The sequence below is a fragment of the Abrus precatorius genome, unplaced genomic scaffold (assembly GCF_003935025.1).
Source record: "Abrus precatorius isolate BTA unplaced genomic scaffold, Abrus_2018 Scaffold10, whole genome shotgun sequence".
NCBI lineage: Eukaryota > Viridiplantae > Streptophyta > Magnoliopsida > Fabales > Fabaceae > Abrus > Abrus precatorius.
This window is the reverse complement of record NW_020874292.1, coordinates 5,278,255-5,291,603: the sequence shown is the minus strand read 5'-3', so window position 1 is coordinate 5,291,603 and position 13,349 is coordinate 5,278,255. Positions and strand designations below refer to the sequence as shown.

Here is a 13,349-nt window from a genome sequence, read left to right as displayed (position 1 = left end):
GTACTTATGACGTTATGTGTAACGATTGGTTGCTTTGATGTGGTGTGACTCTGGGAGGTTAGTTCTTTTAAACTATATGTTGCGACGTTGAATGTTACATAAATTGTAGTGCCTAGTGTTCAAAAGATTTTGTGGATGACATGGATGTATGCAAGTGTGGTGATGTGAGTAACATTGTACGTGAAGGGGTGGGTAATATGTGTTTAGTTTGGATGTGGGGGCGTATGCTTGTGGGGCGCAAAGAGTGTGAAGAGAATTCAAATAATTTCTGATTTATGTAGAAATTAGAAGACTGATTATTTTTCTTTTTTAAAAACAGTTTTCTGTTATTTTTAAAAACAAACAATTATTCTTAAAATACTATTTTTATTTGAGTAAATTTACATTCGCTTAATCGAAATTTAAATTTCTTGTTTGAATTATATATAATTTATCTTAAGCAAATTTATAAACAAGTAGACTATAGTATAAATAAGTTTCACTTAAAAAAGCATTAACTACTTGAAGCAAAAATTCAACAAAAACGACAATGTTAACAGCAAAATTATTAAACTTAAAATAAAAAAGTTATATTTTTTTATTTCATTGGATAAATTTTGGTATTTTATCTTTTTTTTAAAAAAACTTTTTTTATGATACAACTAGTTTAATCCTTAATTAATTTTAATTTCATTTTATACCTTATTTACTTTGTTATTTCTTAATATGTAAACATTTGTAAATATATATTCTAACATTACCTAACATATTTATTTTATGATACATTTTGCTTTACTTGTCCGATAGTATTAGAATATATTTTTTTTAACTTTCTTTCAATTTCTACATTATTTCTTAAGCAAACCTTATATTGCTTAAACTATATAATTTTCACTTAAATGAAAATGTATATTCTACTAATATTCTTCTTTGTCCAATTTTTATTTAAGTCAATTATACTCACTCAAGTGAATCTTACTTAGCTTGAGTGAGTTGAGCCTCACTAAAGTAAGTTCAAATGTTTGAGAATGTGTGCTTTTTGTCTATTTTTTATTTAAAGTAAAAAAAAAACTTTAGTATAAGGTAGTTTCACTTAAATAAAAATTTTAAATTTCATCTCAACGGAAAAAAAAGAACTAAGAATATGTTTAATTTAGTTTTTTTTTTAAATTAAAAATTATTTTTAAAAATTAAATCAAACATATTTTAAATATTTAATTTTCACACAAATATTAGAGAGAATTTAGATGTAATAAAAAATACTTATCATTAATGTGAGTGATGTGATAGATATATAATATAATTAACCAAAAATAATTTATTTAAATTAAAATTTAAAAGTTAGAAGAAATTAAAACTTAAAAGTTAACAAAATAAAATAAAAAAATTAAATTAAAAGATCAAAGATATAATTTTGTCTTATAAATTTATATAAATTAAAATCATAAACTGATTAGACCTTTAATCTAAATATAATTTGTTCCGTCGCATCGCAATTTAAAAATATTATCACTAACTTAAAAAAAAAATCAGATTCTGCACTGAAAAACTCAGTAAACTGATCAATTTTTAAGTCATCTTCGACTAAATTCACCTAAACACCTAAAGTTATTTTAATATTAGTTTATAGCTCAATATAGCAAAAAAATTGGGTTGATTATAAGAAAAAAACATTATCCAACTGGAATCAACTTAAAATAGACATTGAATGCTAGTTGTTATGCCTAATTTCAATTTTTCTCTAAACTAAAATTTAATCTTTTTAAAAAAACGTTACAAATGGAATGTCATCTAATTTATATTCTAGTGTCATTTATAAAATGTAAAAAAAAAAAACAAAAAACTCAATAAAAACATATTTATATTAAGGAAAAAATATTTCAACGAAACAGAAAAAATCAATTCACCTACATATAAAAAACCTGAAAATCAATGTCACAAGTCACAAATGAAAAAAAGAAGGTGAAAACACATTAAGTTGTAGATCGGTATTTGAGTATCTTTTTATGGTAATTAGAATGCTTGTGACTATCAAAGGTAGGACTAGTTGCTGGACGATACTCAGTCACTAGCCTTCCTGACTTGAACCGCACCCCACAAGCATTGCACAATGTCTTCGGCCCTTTAGGCCCTTCTCTCCATTGGGGGGTCTCTTCTGCTTGGCAATGACTACACCTCTTTTTAACCCATGTCACTCTCCATTTTGGCTTCTGATAATGTTTCGTCCTTCTTTTCTTCCTTGTAAACCCAACAAAACCTTGCAACAATGATTCAATCCCATCTTTTTTATGATTCAAATTAGGCTCCTTAGTTAGATGCTTTGCTTCAACCTCCTCGTGTTGCTTGTGATTGGCAAAATAGGTTTGGTACCCTGGCAGCAGCCCCACATCATTCAAAGATATAAAATCATCAGGGGAACTTGGAAACCATTCCAATTCCATTTCATGTATTGAATGAGGTGGGACATAAAGTTGGCTCGTTGGCACGTCATTGAAATTGCTTAGGCCTAACCAACTAGAATATTCTTTCTCTATGTTATTCGAAATAAGATCTTGAAGGTCTCCAATATCCAAGTTGCCATCATCCACAGCCATTAGGAATGCTATTGTCTAAGTAGAGAATAAACAACTTAATAGGAATAAGGGGAAGCGGAGTGAAAATAAATATATGCAGGAGATTGAAGGAAATGAGTTAATTACTAATCTAATGAAAATTGAGGAGTTATCAATACGAAGACGTGCGTTTGCTTCGTAAATAAGTATGTCATATGACTCATATGACCATAACATATAAATAAAACCGACTTTAGCGTGATACACAGAAAGTCTATACCCCCTTCATGATTTAACGCGTACCTGACGAGGTAGTTCAATGGATGCGCATTTTGATTGGCTAAAGTGACAGAATACTAGAACCCAAAAGAAAGGAATCGATTGTCTGTATTTGACTAGGAATTATCGCAAATAATTAATCAAACGATAAATAATTCAATTTTTGTGCAAATTATCTTTAAGAATTTCGGATGACTAGGTTTCGAGAGTAGATTCAAATTAAATATTTTGTAATTTGATCATAATTGCAATTAAATATTTATATTATAGGACTCTCTGTTACTCTTGTTTTTAGAAAAGGAAAAATGCATAGACATTTTTGTTTCTTTGCTAGTGGAGCAAATTAAGATTTTAATTAGGTATTTTCGTAAAACTTTTCTTAACGTAGCTATTAAACTAAAAGTCCAAACGCGTAGGTTGCTGTCCATGAGCTGTTATAAAGACCTTTTTTTCTTAATTAGCAAAGAAAAGAAAGATATGTTCCTTAGCATAAAGGGAAACTCATTGCATGCAAATATAGATATCCCGTATCCCCCAGTCAGAGGTGTCATATTTCTGGAAACATTCAAAATGTTCAACTCATATATATTAGCTCATACAAATTTTTAATTTATTTTCTGAATCCAATTAAAGCTACAACATATATTCTCAATCCAATTAAAGGCAAATATATATATATATATATATATAAAAGATTCTTGCACACACATGTATTGACATTCTCTCCTAAGTGCAAAATAATGTCGCTTTGTATGAAAAAGAAAATTTAAGGGAAAAATAATCTGTCACGTTATTTTATGAGTAAGCTTTATTTTAAAAAAAATTGTTAGTTGCAAAATTTAAAACTTTTTCGTAAAATTTCAAATAATTAAGAGCATTTCAATTTAAAAATAAAAAAAACAAATGAAGATGTACAAATTATTAACGATATTTTGAGTTTGAATTTATTTTAGTTTGATGAATTTAATATGTTGATTTTTAATGTAAAATATTATAAAAATTAAATTTAAAATGCAATCTTAATAAATATAACATGTTAGAACACATTTGTTAGAAAAAACAAAATTGGAAAGTGGGTGGCTTGCATAAGCCCATCACATGTGAGACCAAACCTAGTCTGGCATTTTAAAGACTCAAATAATTTTACACTTTTGAACCCAAATTAAATAAGTTAATTAAACTTAATTTGGATAAGTAAATTACTTATGTCAAAATAATTCAAATTAATCTTTTAGAATGGTAGCAATAGAAGAAGAAGATGGATAAATGAAATCTTAAAAATAAAAAATAAAATATCTAATAATGACAATCTTAAAAATTAAAATATTTAATAAATGATAACGTTAAATACTAAAATAAAATAAAGATATATATTATATTATTATTTTTATCATATAATTAATTATACAATTTATTTAATATGACATGTAACATTTTGTCATTGTCTATTAAATGTGTCTAAATATAAAGATTAAACTGTTTAATAAAGATAAAAGTTAGATACTGATATGATATTTTTAAGATTTTAAATAGTAAAATATATGGCGTTTTTTAGAGACTAAAATAAAGGTAGAGTTTAATCTTTCTGTAGATCTTTTAAATATTTTTATTCTTTCATTTTTTTCTATCATAATTCATGATAAGGGCAATAAACATATACACGTCGCTATTTATGAAATTATTAACTCATCAAGAAATAGAAGGAAACCAAAAATTCATTTGCCTCACACACGCAATGGGGCTTGTAAATCGTCATCGATCAATCTGCATGAGTGCTTCCCCTATCCTTGTTAAATCTCATTGAATACTTTACTAGCAATCATATTAAATATAAGTTCAGTCCGATGATGAACAATATACAAACAAGCAAAAGGAAACAACATAAACGTGTGTGCTAGGCTTTCTAGCAAATCATAGAACATATATTCCAAAGTAAAAAAATTACAAAATTTATGAATATCAACAATATGGTAGAAGTAGTTCTCTCTCCATGAGGTTTTTTTGCCGTACTGAGTCTTTTGAATGATAAACTTTGATGTATCACTTGAACTAACTACATTTGTAATGCCAACGATATTTTGAATAACAGAATTTTATTTTTATTAAAAAAATAATTATTAAAAACTGAAAGAGAGAGAAGTTCCAATGAAAGATATCCCGTTTATCTTCAATATTCACTGTTGTTTGTTGTTGTACATATATACCATGTGTATTCTAATGAAGGTGTATAAAGGTTGGTGAGGACTAGAGACTGCTACAAGGATTAAATGCAAAACTTGTTTTCAAGATGATGTAAATGTACCACACAGTGCAACAACATCAACCACGTACATGAGGAGACATGGATGATTGCAAGTTTAAAACCCCAGCATGGTAAATGTCTTATGAACAAAAAGAAGTTATCATCTTTAAAATTAAGAAGTACATTTGATACACATATATTCATTAAAAATAAAAGTAAATTGTATACAAAATCTTACATACAATATCAAATTTTATGTATTTAAATATTATAATTGAGCCGACATGAAGGGATTCAAATTTTGAGAGAACAACTTGCCCCCAAAAGTATGAGCCAAATCCCAAAAAAATTAGATCAAGGGGCCATTGATTTTGACAATGGCCTTTCACTCTCACGCGAGGCAACAGATAATATCCTGTCTATACTATCATTTGCTCTAACATTTGAATCCCTCAGTGCATTTACATCACCCCCATGTCCTAATCTCCCTTTGCCATCTCCACCATCGCCAACACTAATTCTACATCCACAACATCGTGAGAAGATTCGGTATAAGAAGGTTAAAAGCCAAAAAGCCCACGGTAGACAAACCAATGTGACCCCAAGATCAGGTATCCAATATGCAACTTGTGATTCAGGAAGTACCATGTATGCTGCTAGGCACCCTCCTCCAGCGAGGAGAGATACGAACAAAATACACGTAATGATCCATATGTAGGTGCGCCCGAAACTAGGATTACCTATAGGCATTTGTGTCTTCTCAGCACAAGTTGTAGAATGTGATCAAATATGTGACCCTGGATCAATATTTCCTCTATCATCGTTCATTTTAATGTGTAATTTTGTATGGATAAAGATTGGCATGGCAAAGGTAGAGAAGGTTCCATTTGGAGAGGTGGATTAATTTTCCAGTTTCTTCTTTTGATGTATGAGAACTGAAAATTAAAGCCACAAAATGGGAATTTTGATCAGATGGTAGACATGTACAATAGTTGTGCACCTAGGATGTGGTTAATGTAAAACAAATAAAGAGAGGGGCAAGCAGATTCCATTTATGGTGGGGTATGCGCGTTAGAGGTTGGACTCGTTTGAGTTGGTTTGAATTTGGTACATGTGTGCGTAAGGGATTCTGTTGTTGTATATGTAATGTAGGGTGATTATATTGAAGTATATTTATTTTAAGAATAATTTAAAAGGTTAAATATAAATGGAAACGAATACACTGCTTAATAGTATAAAGAAGATGAAAAAAAAAAAGTTAAAACGAGGAAAAATTATGATTACTTTGATTAATAAAAAATAAATTTGTGAATAAGTTACATGTCTTAAATACCTTTTATTTTATCCACGTTTCCTATGTTGCACATGATAGAGTATGATGTCCACAAATGGACGAAAAGGGTAAAATGGGTAACATCATTTCTTTTCCACAGTGAGAGAGTTCTTGTTCATTGCTCCTTCGACACAGACTTATCTTAAAATAGTAAAACCACTCTACTTTATACCATTATTTTTAAAAGATAAAAATAAATGAGAAGTTATCGAATAATTAAAGAAAAATTACCGTTGTGAACGTGTAGTTGAAAATTTATATTTGTATAAATAGTTTATAAAATTAAAATTGTTTGACAAACTAACTAATTTGTTTTAAATAATTTAAAATAATATGTAAAATTATATTAATATAATAGTAAAATTAAATATTACATATTTTATTTATTTATTATCAATTAAATAATTATATAAAAAATAAAAATTTTCTTTGTATATATTTAAACATAAAATATTCTAAGTCATATATATCTTTTAATATAAAATATAAATATAAAAAAGAAAAAAAACTAAGATTATCATAAAAGCTAATTAATAATATATGGTAACTTTGTACTTTATTTTAACTTAATTGTATTACAGATAAGTTATTTTTTAATAAAAAAATGTAATAAAAATAATAGTACAAACTCTTTTTAGTTTATATTTACTAAATATCTCTAGAAATCAATAAACTATAAATTGTTTGTAACAAAGTTTAAGACTGTATTTGTTAAAATAATTTGAAAGTTTAGAGCTTACAAGTTCTAGCTGTGAAGTTAGCTAAAAACTTATAATTAACTGATTTGTATTAAATAACTTAAAGTGATATATAATATTATATTAATATAAAAACAGTTATTATAAAAACATAAAATATTCTAACTTATGTTTTTTTAATATAAAATACATTTAGATAAAAAAAATTAATATAAAAAATGTAAAAAATAGAAAAAAAAATAGACAGTAATAAAAGTAAAAAAAATAAAAGACAATAAAATTAACGGACGTAAAGTTTTAATTATAAAAAGATAATTTTTTTTAAAAAAAATAATAATGTAATAAAAATATTGATAATTAACTTTTAAAAGTTAAATGTTATTTTAGATAAAACATACAAACTCTTTTCATGTACTAGACAACTTTAACCACGTCAATAAGCTATAATCTCCTAGAGAAACTATAAATTTCATTCATCAATCATAATCTAAGTATTTTAATTATACTAAAAATTTAGTGAATAAAAATATGCCAAAGCATATTTGTTGAAGAATATTTAGATGAAACCATAGTATAGTTTTCTTTCTAACCACGTAACCTCAAAACTCACAAATCAATTGATGGGTTATTTTCTTAATTATCAACCCCTTTTCTATCCATCCTTGTTCCTTCCTTCTTTTTTCAATCATATTTTATTAACATTTGTTAAAATTTAATTTTAATGCAATCCGTTAAACTTTTACTTACCTTTCGTCATATATTTAAAACAATTATATTATTGTTATTATAGTCAAAATTTTGTTTAATAGTAAGATACTACATTATCAAATGATAATAGACAAAATTATACTGATACTATATCAAAATTAAATATATTAATAGAAAAATAAAACAGTGCATATAGACATGAACGGCAATTATATTTGATGTGCTAGAAATTTAGAGCTTTTAATTTTGCAAAAACTCTTTGTAAACTTCATGGGCTAGTATTTGACGAATATTAAGCAACTGACATTTTGCATATCAACATTTTGAAGCAACTATAAAACCGACCCTTACTAATTTTTTAGATTGTAACAAGTTAGTGACAAAAGACTGACAAAGGAAATGAACTTGGCTCTGATTGAGTGTCAAAGCAAAAGATACTTGGATAGGAAATTGTTAATTTACTTTAAAAATTACTACAAGGATACCTCGAATCTGATCTAACTAAACTGTTAAAATCATGAGAAATTTAATTTTTTTCTCGTAGAGGAGTTGTGGTGTATATTTCTTGATTCATATGAGTTCATAGCTGAGTGACAACTAATCTATAGAGTAAATAAACAGTCCAAAGGATTGGTCTGTGTTTCAAGAGCCAAATATACACTTGCATAGTTGTTGACATTTCTATGAGTTCAATTGTGATGATCAAACGCTTTCTTCACGAACGATCAATGCGTGTCTTTTAACAAGGGAAGAACTACTCGTTACGAAGGAATATGTACGAAGTTAAAAAATATCATTCCAAATAAATATTTGCTAGTTATTACCTTTGCTCCTGAATAAAAGACCCTTTTGGAGAATTTGTTATTGTCCTTTATATAAGACGCTTTGCTAGTTATTGCTTGCATTAATTGTTTTTTCACAAAAAAAAATAAAATATGCTCCAATAGTTTTAAGAATAGTTTTGAAAAAAACATTTAAATTGTTGATAAATGTCTTATATTTAAGAGTTTTATTAGGGTCGAGTTTAAACATTTAAAAGTAAACAAAATTTATTGAAAAATGACATTTATCTTAATGAAATCATAGAAATATAATGAATGCTTCTCTTTTCAACAAAATTTTACTATTATATTAATTGTTTATCTTCAAATTTTTAGAATTGAAGCTAGCATTTTTCCATATTTAGAACTATAGATAGTATATTCTTGTTATTGGTGATTATCTTTTTCATGTTAATTATCCTTTTCTCCTTTAACAATAGCTGCCAGATATCTAGTGTATTCATTGGAGGATCTAATTAGAAGGTCTTTTGGAACTTATCATTGCATCACTATCGTTAGAAACACCAACTGCCATTTCCTATACTAAATATCCAATTAAAATTAATTTAATTTCAGTTTTGGGATCATAGTTACCTGTTAGAAACTGCACTTAAAAAAATTACGGTGTGAAATGAGAATTCTGAAGATAAATTAAAATAATAATAAATGGTGATAGATTATGCGATAATTTTTTATTTTATTTTATCAAAGTCAATAACTTAAGGCCAGTTTTGTCTTAAAATTAAATACAATTAATTTTAAACTGTTAAACATAATAAAAATATATTTTAATCGAAAATTTAAAATTAAAATATTGCCAACGTAACACCTACAGCTAATAAAGTTAAATTAAATGTGAATCCATAACTAGTTAGACCTAAAACCAAACACACACTTGGCCAATGTCGACAATTAGATGATGAGTCTAACCACAAAATAGGATTAAGCCAAGACATATCTTACATTTACACGGCTTTATAGATATACTACTAAAATATTTGCATATATAATTATAGATTCTAAATCCAACGAAAGTTACTTTTAATCTTTACAGTTCAGCTTTATTCACACCAAAGAAGGAAAATAGTTTTTAGTTCAGAAAACAAAAGAGCACGCCTTGTCTTGACGACGACAAGACCACGCTCTGGATGTGACACCAAGCGACTCAGAAGTGGTCGTTCTCTCATTGGGGAATATATACTCTTCATTTCTGTTTTCAAATTTACACATTAGCCCGTTAGAATTTGCTCCAAAAAGCCCAAACGCTCACCAACACGAGTTCTACAGTTAAAACCTTTCCGAAGAACACGAATTGAGATATAGCTACAAAGTCAAGGAGGGGGCTGAACTTTTTGGACCTCTCTTCCAAGACCCAATTTGCGTTGCCGTAGAATTTTGGAAATCTAACCTAAGAAAAACAAAATATTATATGAAACAAACATTTGATTCCAATATGGTATGGTGATGAACTGGTTAGTCAAAACTTGAAGAGCGACTCCATCTTCCCTGCAAATAGTCCTCTAACGAAACACTCTGCTCAGTGCTACTGATAGAAACCGCATCATCCTCCAAGTCCAGCAAAGCAAGGTTCAGGTGAGACTGAATATTAGTTGGCGCTGGTTCCTCATCAAACTCATCGAGTTCCTGTGGTACACTAACTTCTTGTTCTGCCCATCTTGTCACTTCTTCATCACCAAGCAGAAGTTTCAATATCTGCATTATTGAAAACGCGTGACTCATTTTCGAAAGGGCATAAAAGGCAGGGCAACCAGAATGAAGTAAATTTGCACAGGCAAAATACTTACAAGGCTGATTTGAGGTCGCAATGTAGGTACCCGTCTAAGGCAGAGAGTAGCAGCCAAAGTCATTCTCTTGATCTGGCAATCATTGTATTCACTGCCCAGGCTTGAATCAAGCAACTGGGAAAGTTTCCCACCTTTCAAAATTGGTGTTGCCTGGATAAAGTCATTAATCGCATTGATTTCCAACTCTTAGGATATAGTACTTGCAGGATGTTCAGTTCTTATATTGGTACATCTTACATTTATTTATTATACAGTGTTGTAACAATCTTAGATTCTGAATTTATAATGGTGAGAAAAACTTACCCACATAACAAGACTCTCCAGGCCCTTCGGACTCTCATTGTTAATGGGCTTCCTATTTGAGAGAAGCTCAAGGAGTACAACACCAAAAGCATATACATCAATTTTATCAGTCACTCTACCGTGCATGAAGTACTCAGGAGCTAGGTATCTGCCAAATAAAACCTATCCGTGAAAATGGGAAGCAAAGGTAAACAAGCCAAAGGAGGAACAAGTGGGATGTTGCTCACCCAAAAGTTCCGGCCACATCAGTACAAGTTATATAGGAAGAAGACGAACCCCAACTAGCCAGACCAAAATCTGAGAGCTGAAGAAATAAGCACATGGCTTAAAGGAGTAAGTATAACTGAAATCAAATGGAAAAGAGTTTCAAAGGGTAACAGCACCTAGCCAAGCAAGGGAAGAAAATATATTACAGCACCTGAGGCTCAAAATCATGTGAAAGGAGGATATTTGAAGATTTCACATCCCTATGGATCACAGCCTGTTCACAACCATTATGGAGATAATCCAACGCCTCAGCTACACCCACAGCCACCTGGTACCTTTCTTGCCAACCAAATGCACTACAGTCCTTTTTATTGCCTTTTCCAGAAAGCACAAGTAAGAAAGACAAATTAGAGAATGAATACATTTCTGTAATCCCTAACAGAAAAGGCAAATAAATATCTACCATGAAGGTTTTCTTCTAGGCTTCCCCTTGATAAAAAATCATAAACTAGTAGTAAATGATTGCCCTCTAAACAAAAGCCAGATATAGATATTATGTTCTTGTGATGCAGAGTTGTAATGATCTCAATTTCCTGTACAAACTCTTTCAGCACATTTTCAGATGGCTTCAAAATTTTCACAGCTAATTCCTTGCCATCCGGAAGACATCCTCTGTAAACATAACTACTACCACCTTTGCCAACCAAATTTTCTGAAAATACAATTAAAAAAAAAAAAAAAACCCTATCAGAAGATATCCCAATCAAGTAACCAGAATAAAAACTAGGAAACAAAAGTTGGAGTGACCAAAGCTAACCAGGTGAGAAGTTGGCAGTTGCAGATACAAGTTCCTGCAAACTATATAACCTGCAAGAAGATGAATACTTCTCCTGTAATACCAACAATTCTTCTGGAAGGCTAATCAAGTCACTGCAAAGGGAGGGAGGAGTAAAGATAGTAGCAGATCCAAATGGCACAATGGCACCACTCTCCCCATCCAGGGGGGAATAATCAATCTGCTCAATACAAATTTGTTTATGATCTGGATGGACTACAGCCGAAGAATGACAATGGGGCTGCCGTAATGCCCGATGAAAAACAAATGTATTTTTCAATGAAGATTTGGGGCTATGCTTTTTCGAATGAAATACCTGGCGAAGGATCGACCAACCAGGTTTTGAAGGTTTCGAATCACCCACCACAACTGAATAACAAGGAGCATCATCAAGTTTTTGAAATGGTACCAAAGCAAGTGCGTTTCCCTTTTCAAGATCATCAGGCGAACCTTGCTCATACTCAGTTCCAGATGTCTCTTGCAGTGAACAACTTTCACAACTCCTCACATTTTTATCTGTACAAGCCACCAACGGTTCTGGAGATACGTTTGGACCTTCATGTAATTTTTCTGCCATAACAGTGAAACTCTGCATCATTCTCATTCTTTTCTTAAATTTTCTAAGCAAATATTCAACAAACGCACATCACAAAAAATATAAAAAAAACATTTCATAAATAAAGCATTATTATATCCAGACCAAACTAAAAACAGTAATGCCCTAAGGAAAACAAACGCAGAAAGCGAAGGGGAAAAGTAAAACCTCGATCACTACATAAGCCAGTAGCTTCTCTGTGAAAAGAAATTTTGCCATTATCAACAGCGAAAACAGAGATGCACTTGGGCAATTTCTTCGCGCAGTATTTGGCAACCCACGCCGAAGAACGAATAGTGTGATGAGACTTAGAAGTTCCCAAAATCACCGTCGAAACGCCAAACGATTTCGCCTCTTGCACCAGACCCTTCCGAACTGAACCACCACGACACACTTTAAGCCTTAGACCAACCTGAAGAACAAGCACAAAACTATCACGGAGTTTCCAAACTGAAATTTCAGCAACGGCATATTTATTTTCCGCCGTTTTCTAGGCATCGAAACAAACAAGTGGCCAAACCGCAAAAACAGCGACGAAACGATAACGAACCTGCTTTAAATTGCAGAAGCCTTCGTAAACCGCGAGAACAGAATCGAAAGTCTTCACTAGAGATAGAAGCGACGCTGTGCCCTCTGCAACAGAAAATCAGATTCTAGATTAAACATAACGTTCCAAACGCAAACACAAAACTAGAGAGAGAGAGAGACCAGTGATGGTGTCGAGGACGTGAAGTGCAATGACAAGGTCACCGGGCTCTGCAACCTTGACGAGTGCCCACGTCAGCAATTCCCGGCTCCGAGGATCTAATTTCACTCCGACCAACACTTTCCGACCACCGCCTCCGTCGCCGATTAACTTCATCGGAAGACTCACTCTGTTCTCTTTCTCTTCTCTCTCTCTTACTCACTTTCTCTCTCTTCGTGTTGGTGCTTTATCTTGGGAATTGCGAGAGGGAGAGAACGAATCGTGCTCGAGAACCGTAATGGCGAAA

At 30.7% G+C, this 13,349-nt stretch overlaps 2 protein-coding genes across 3 annotated transcripts; both read right to left on the bottom strand.

Moving 5' to 3' along the window:
• Positions 1-1,952: 1,952 nt before the first annotated feature.
• Positions 1,953-2,573, bottom strand: LOC113869248 (GATA transcription factor 3-like). Its single transcript, XM_027505490.1, has one exon. It carries the CDS (start codon positions 2,571-2,573, stop codon positions 1,953-1,955), a length of 621 nt encoding a protein of 206 aa, XP_027361291.1.
• Positions 2,574-9,650: 7,077 nt separating this feature from the next.
• On the bottom strand, positions 9,651-13,349 carry LOC113868540 (probable receptor-like serine/threonine-protein kinase At5g57670). Of its 2 annotated transcripts, XM_027504211.1 has the most exons (11): positions 13,066-13,349; positions 12,908-12,990; positions 12,526-12,769; positions 12,079-12,332; positions 11,745-11,943; positions 11,391-11,639; positions 11,139-11,302; positions 10,948-11,024; positions 10,721-10,868; positions 10,418-10,567; positions 9,651-10,325 (listed from the first exon to the last, which is right to left on the bottom strand). In XM_027504211.1, exons 1-11 carry the CDS (start codon positions 13,217-13,219, stop codon positions 10,086-10,088), a joined length of 1,962 nt encoding a protein of 653 aa, XP_027360012.1. In that variant the 5' UTR covers positions 13,220-13,349; the 3' UTR covers positions 9,651-10,085. The 2 variants fall into 2 exon arrangements, with proteins under 2 accessions (XP_027360012.1, XP_027360004.1); XM_027504203.1 differs by having other exon boundaries at positions 11,745-12,332.

Excerpts from the sequence above, each read along its gene's own strand:
- LOC113868540 (XM_027504203.1), bottom strand. The coding sequence starts at position 13,219 with ATGAAGTTAATCGGCGACGGAGGCGGTGGTCGGAAAGTGTTGGTCGGA. Across the intron at positions 11,640-11,744 it reads AACTGCCAACTTCTCACCTG|AAAATTTGGTTGGCAAAGGT; the intron begins GTTAGCTTTGGT and ends TTGTATTTTCAG. Across the intron at positions 10,869-10,947 it reads GATGTGGCCGGAACTTTTGG|ATACCTAGCTCCTGAGTACT; the intron begins GTGAGCAACATC and ends TTTATTTGGCAG.
- LOC113869248 (XM_027505490.1), bottom strand. The coding sequence starts at position 2,573 with ATGGCTGTGGATGATGGCAACTTGGATATTGGAGACCTTCAAGATCTT.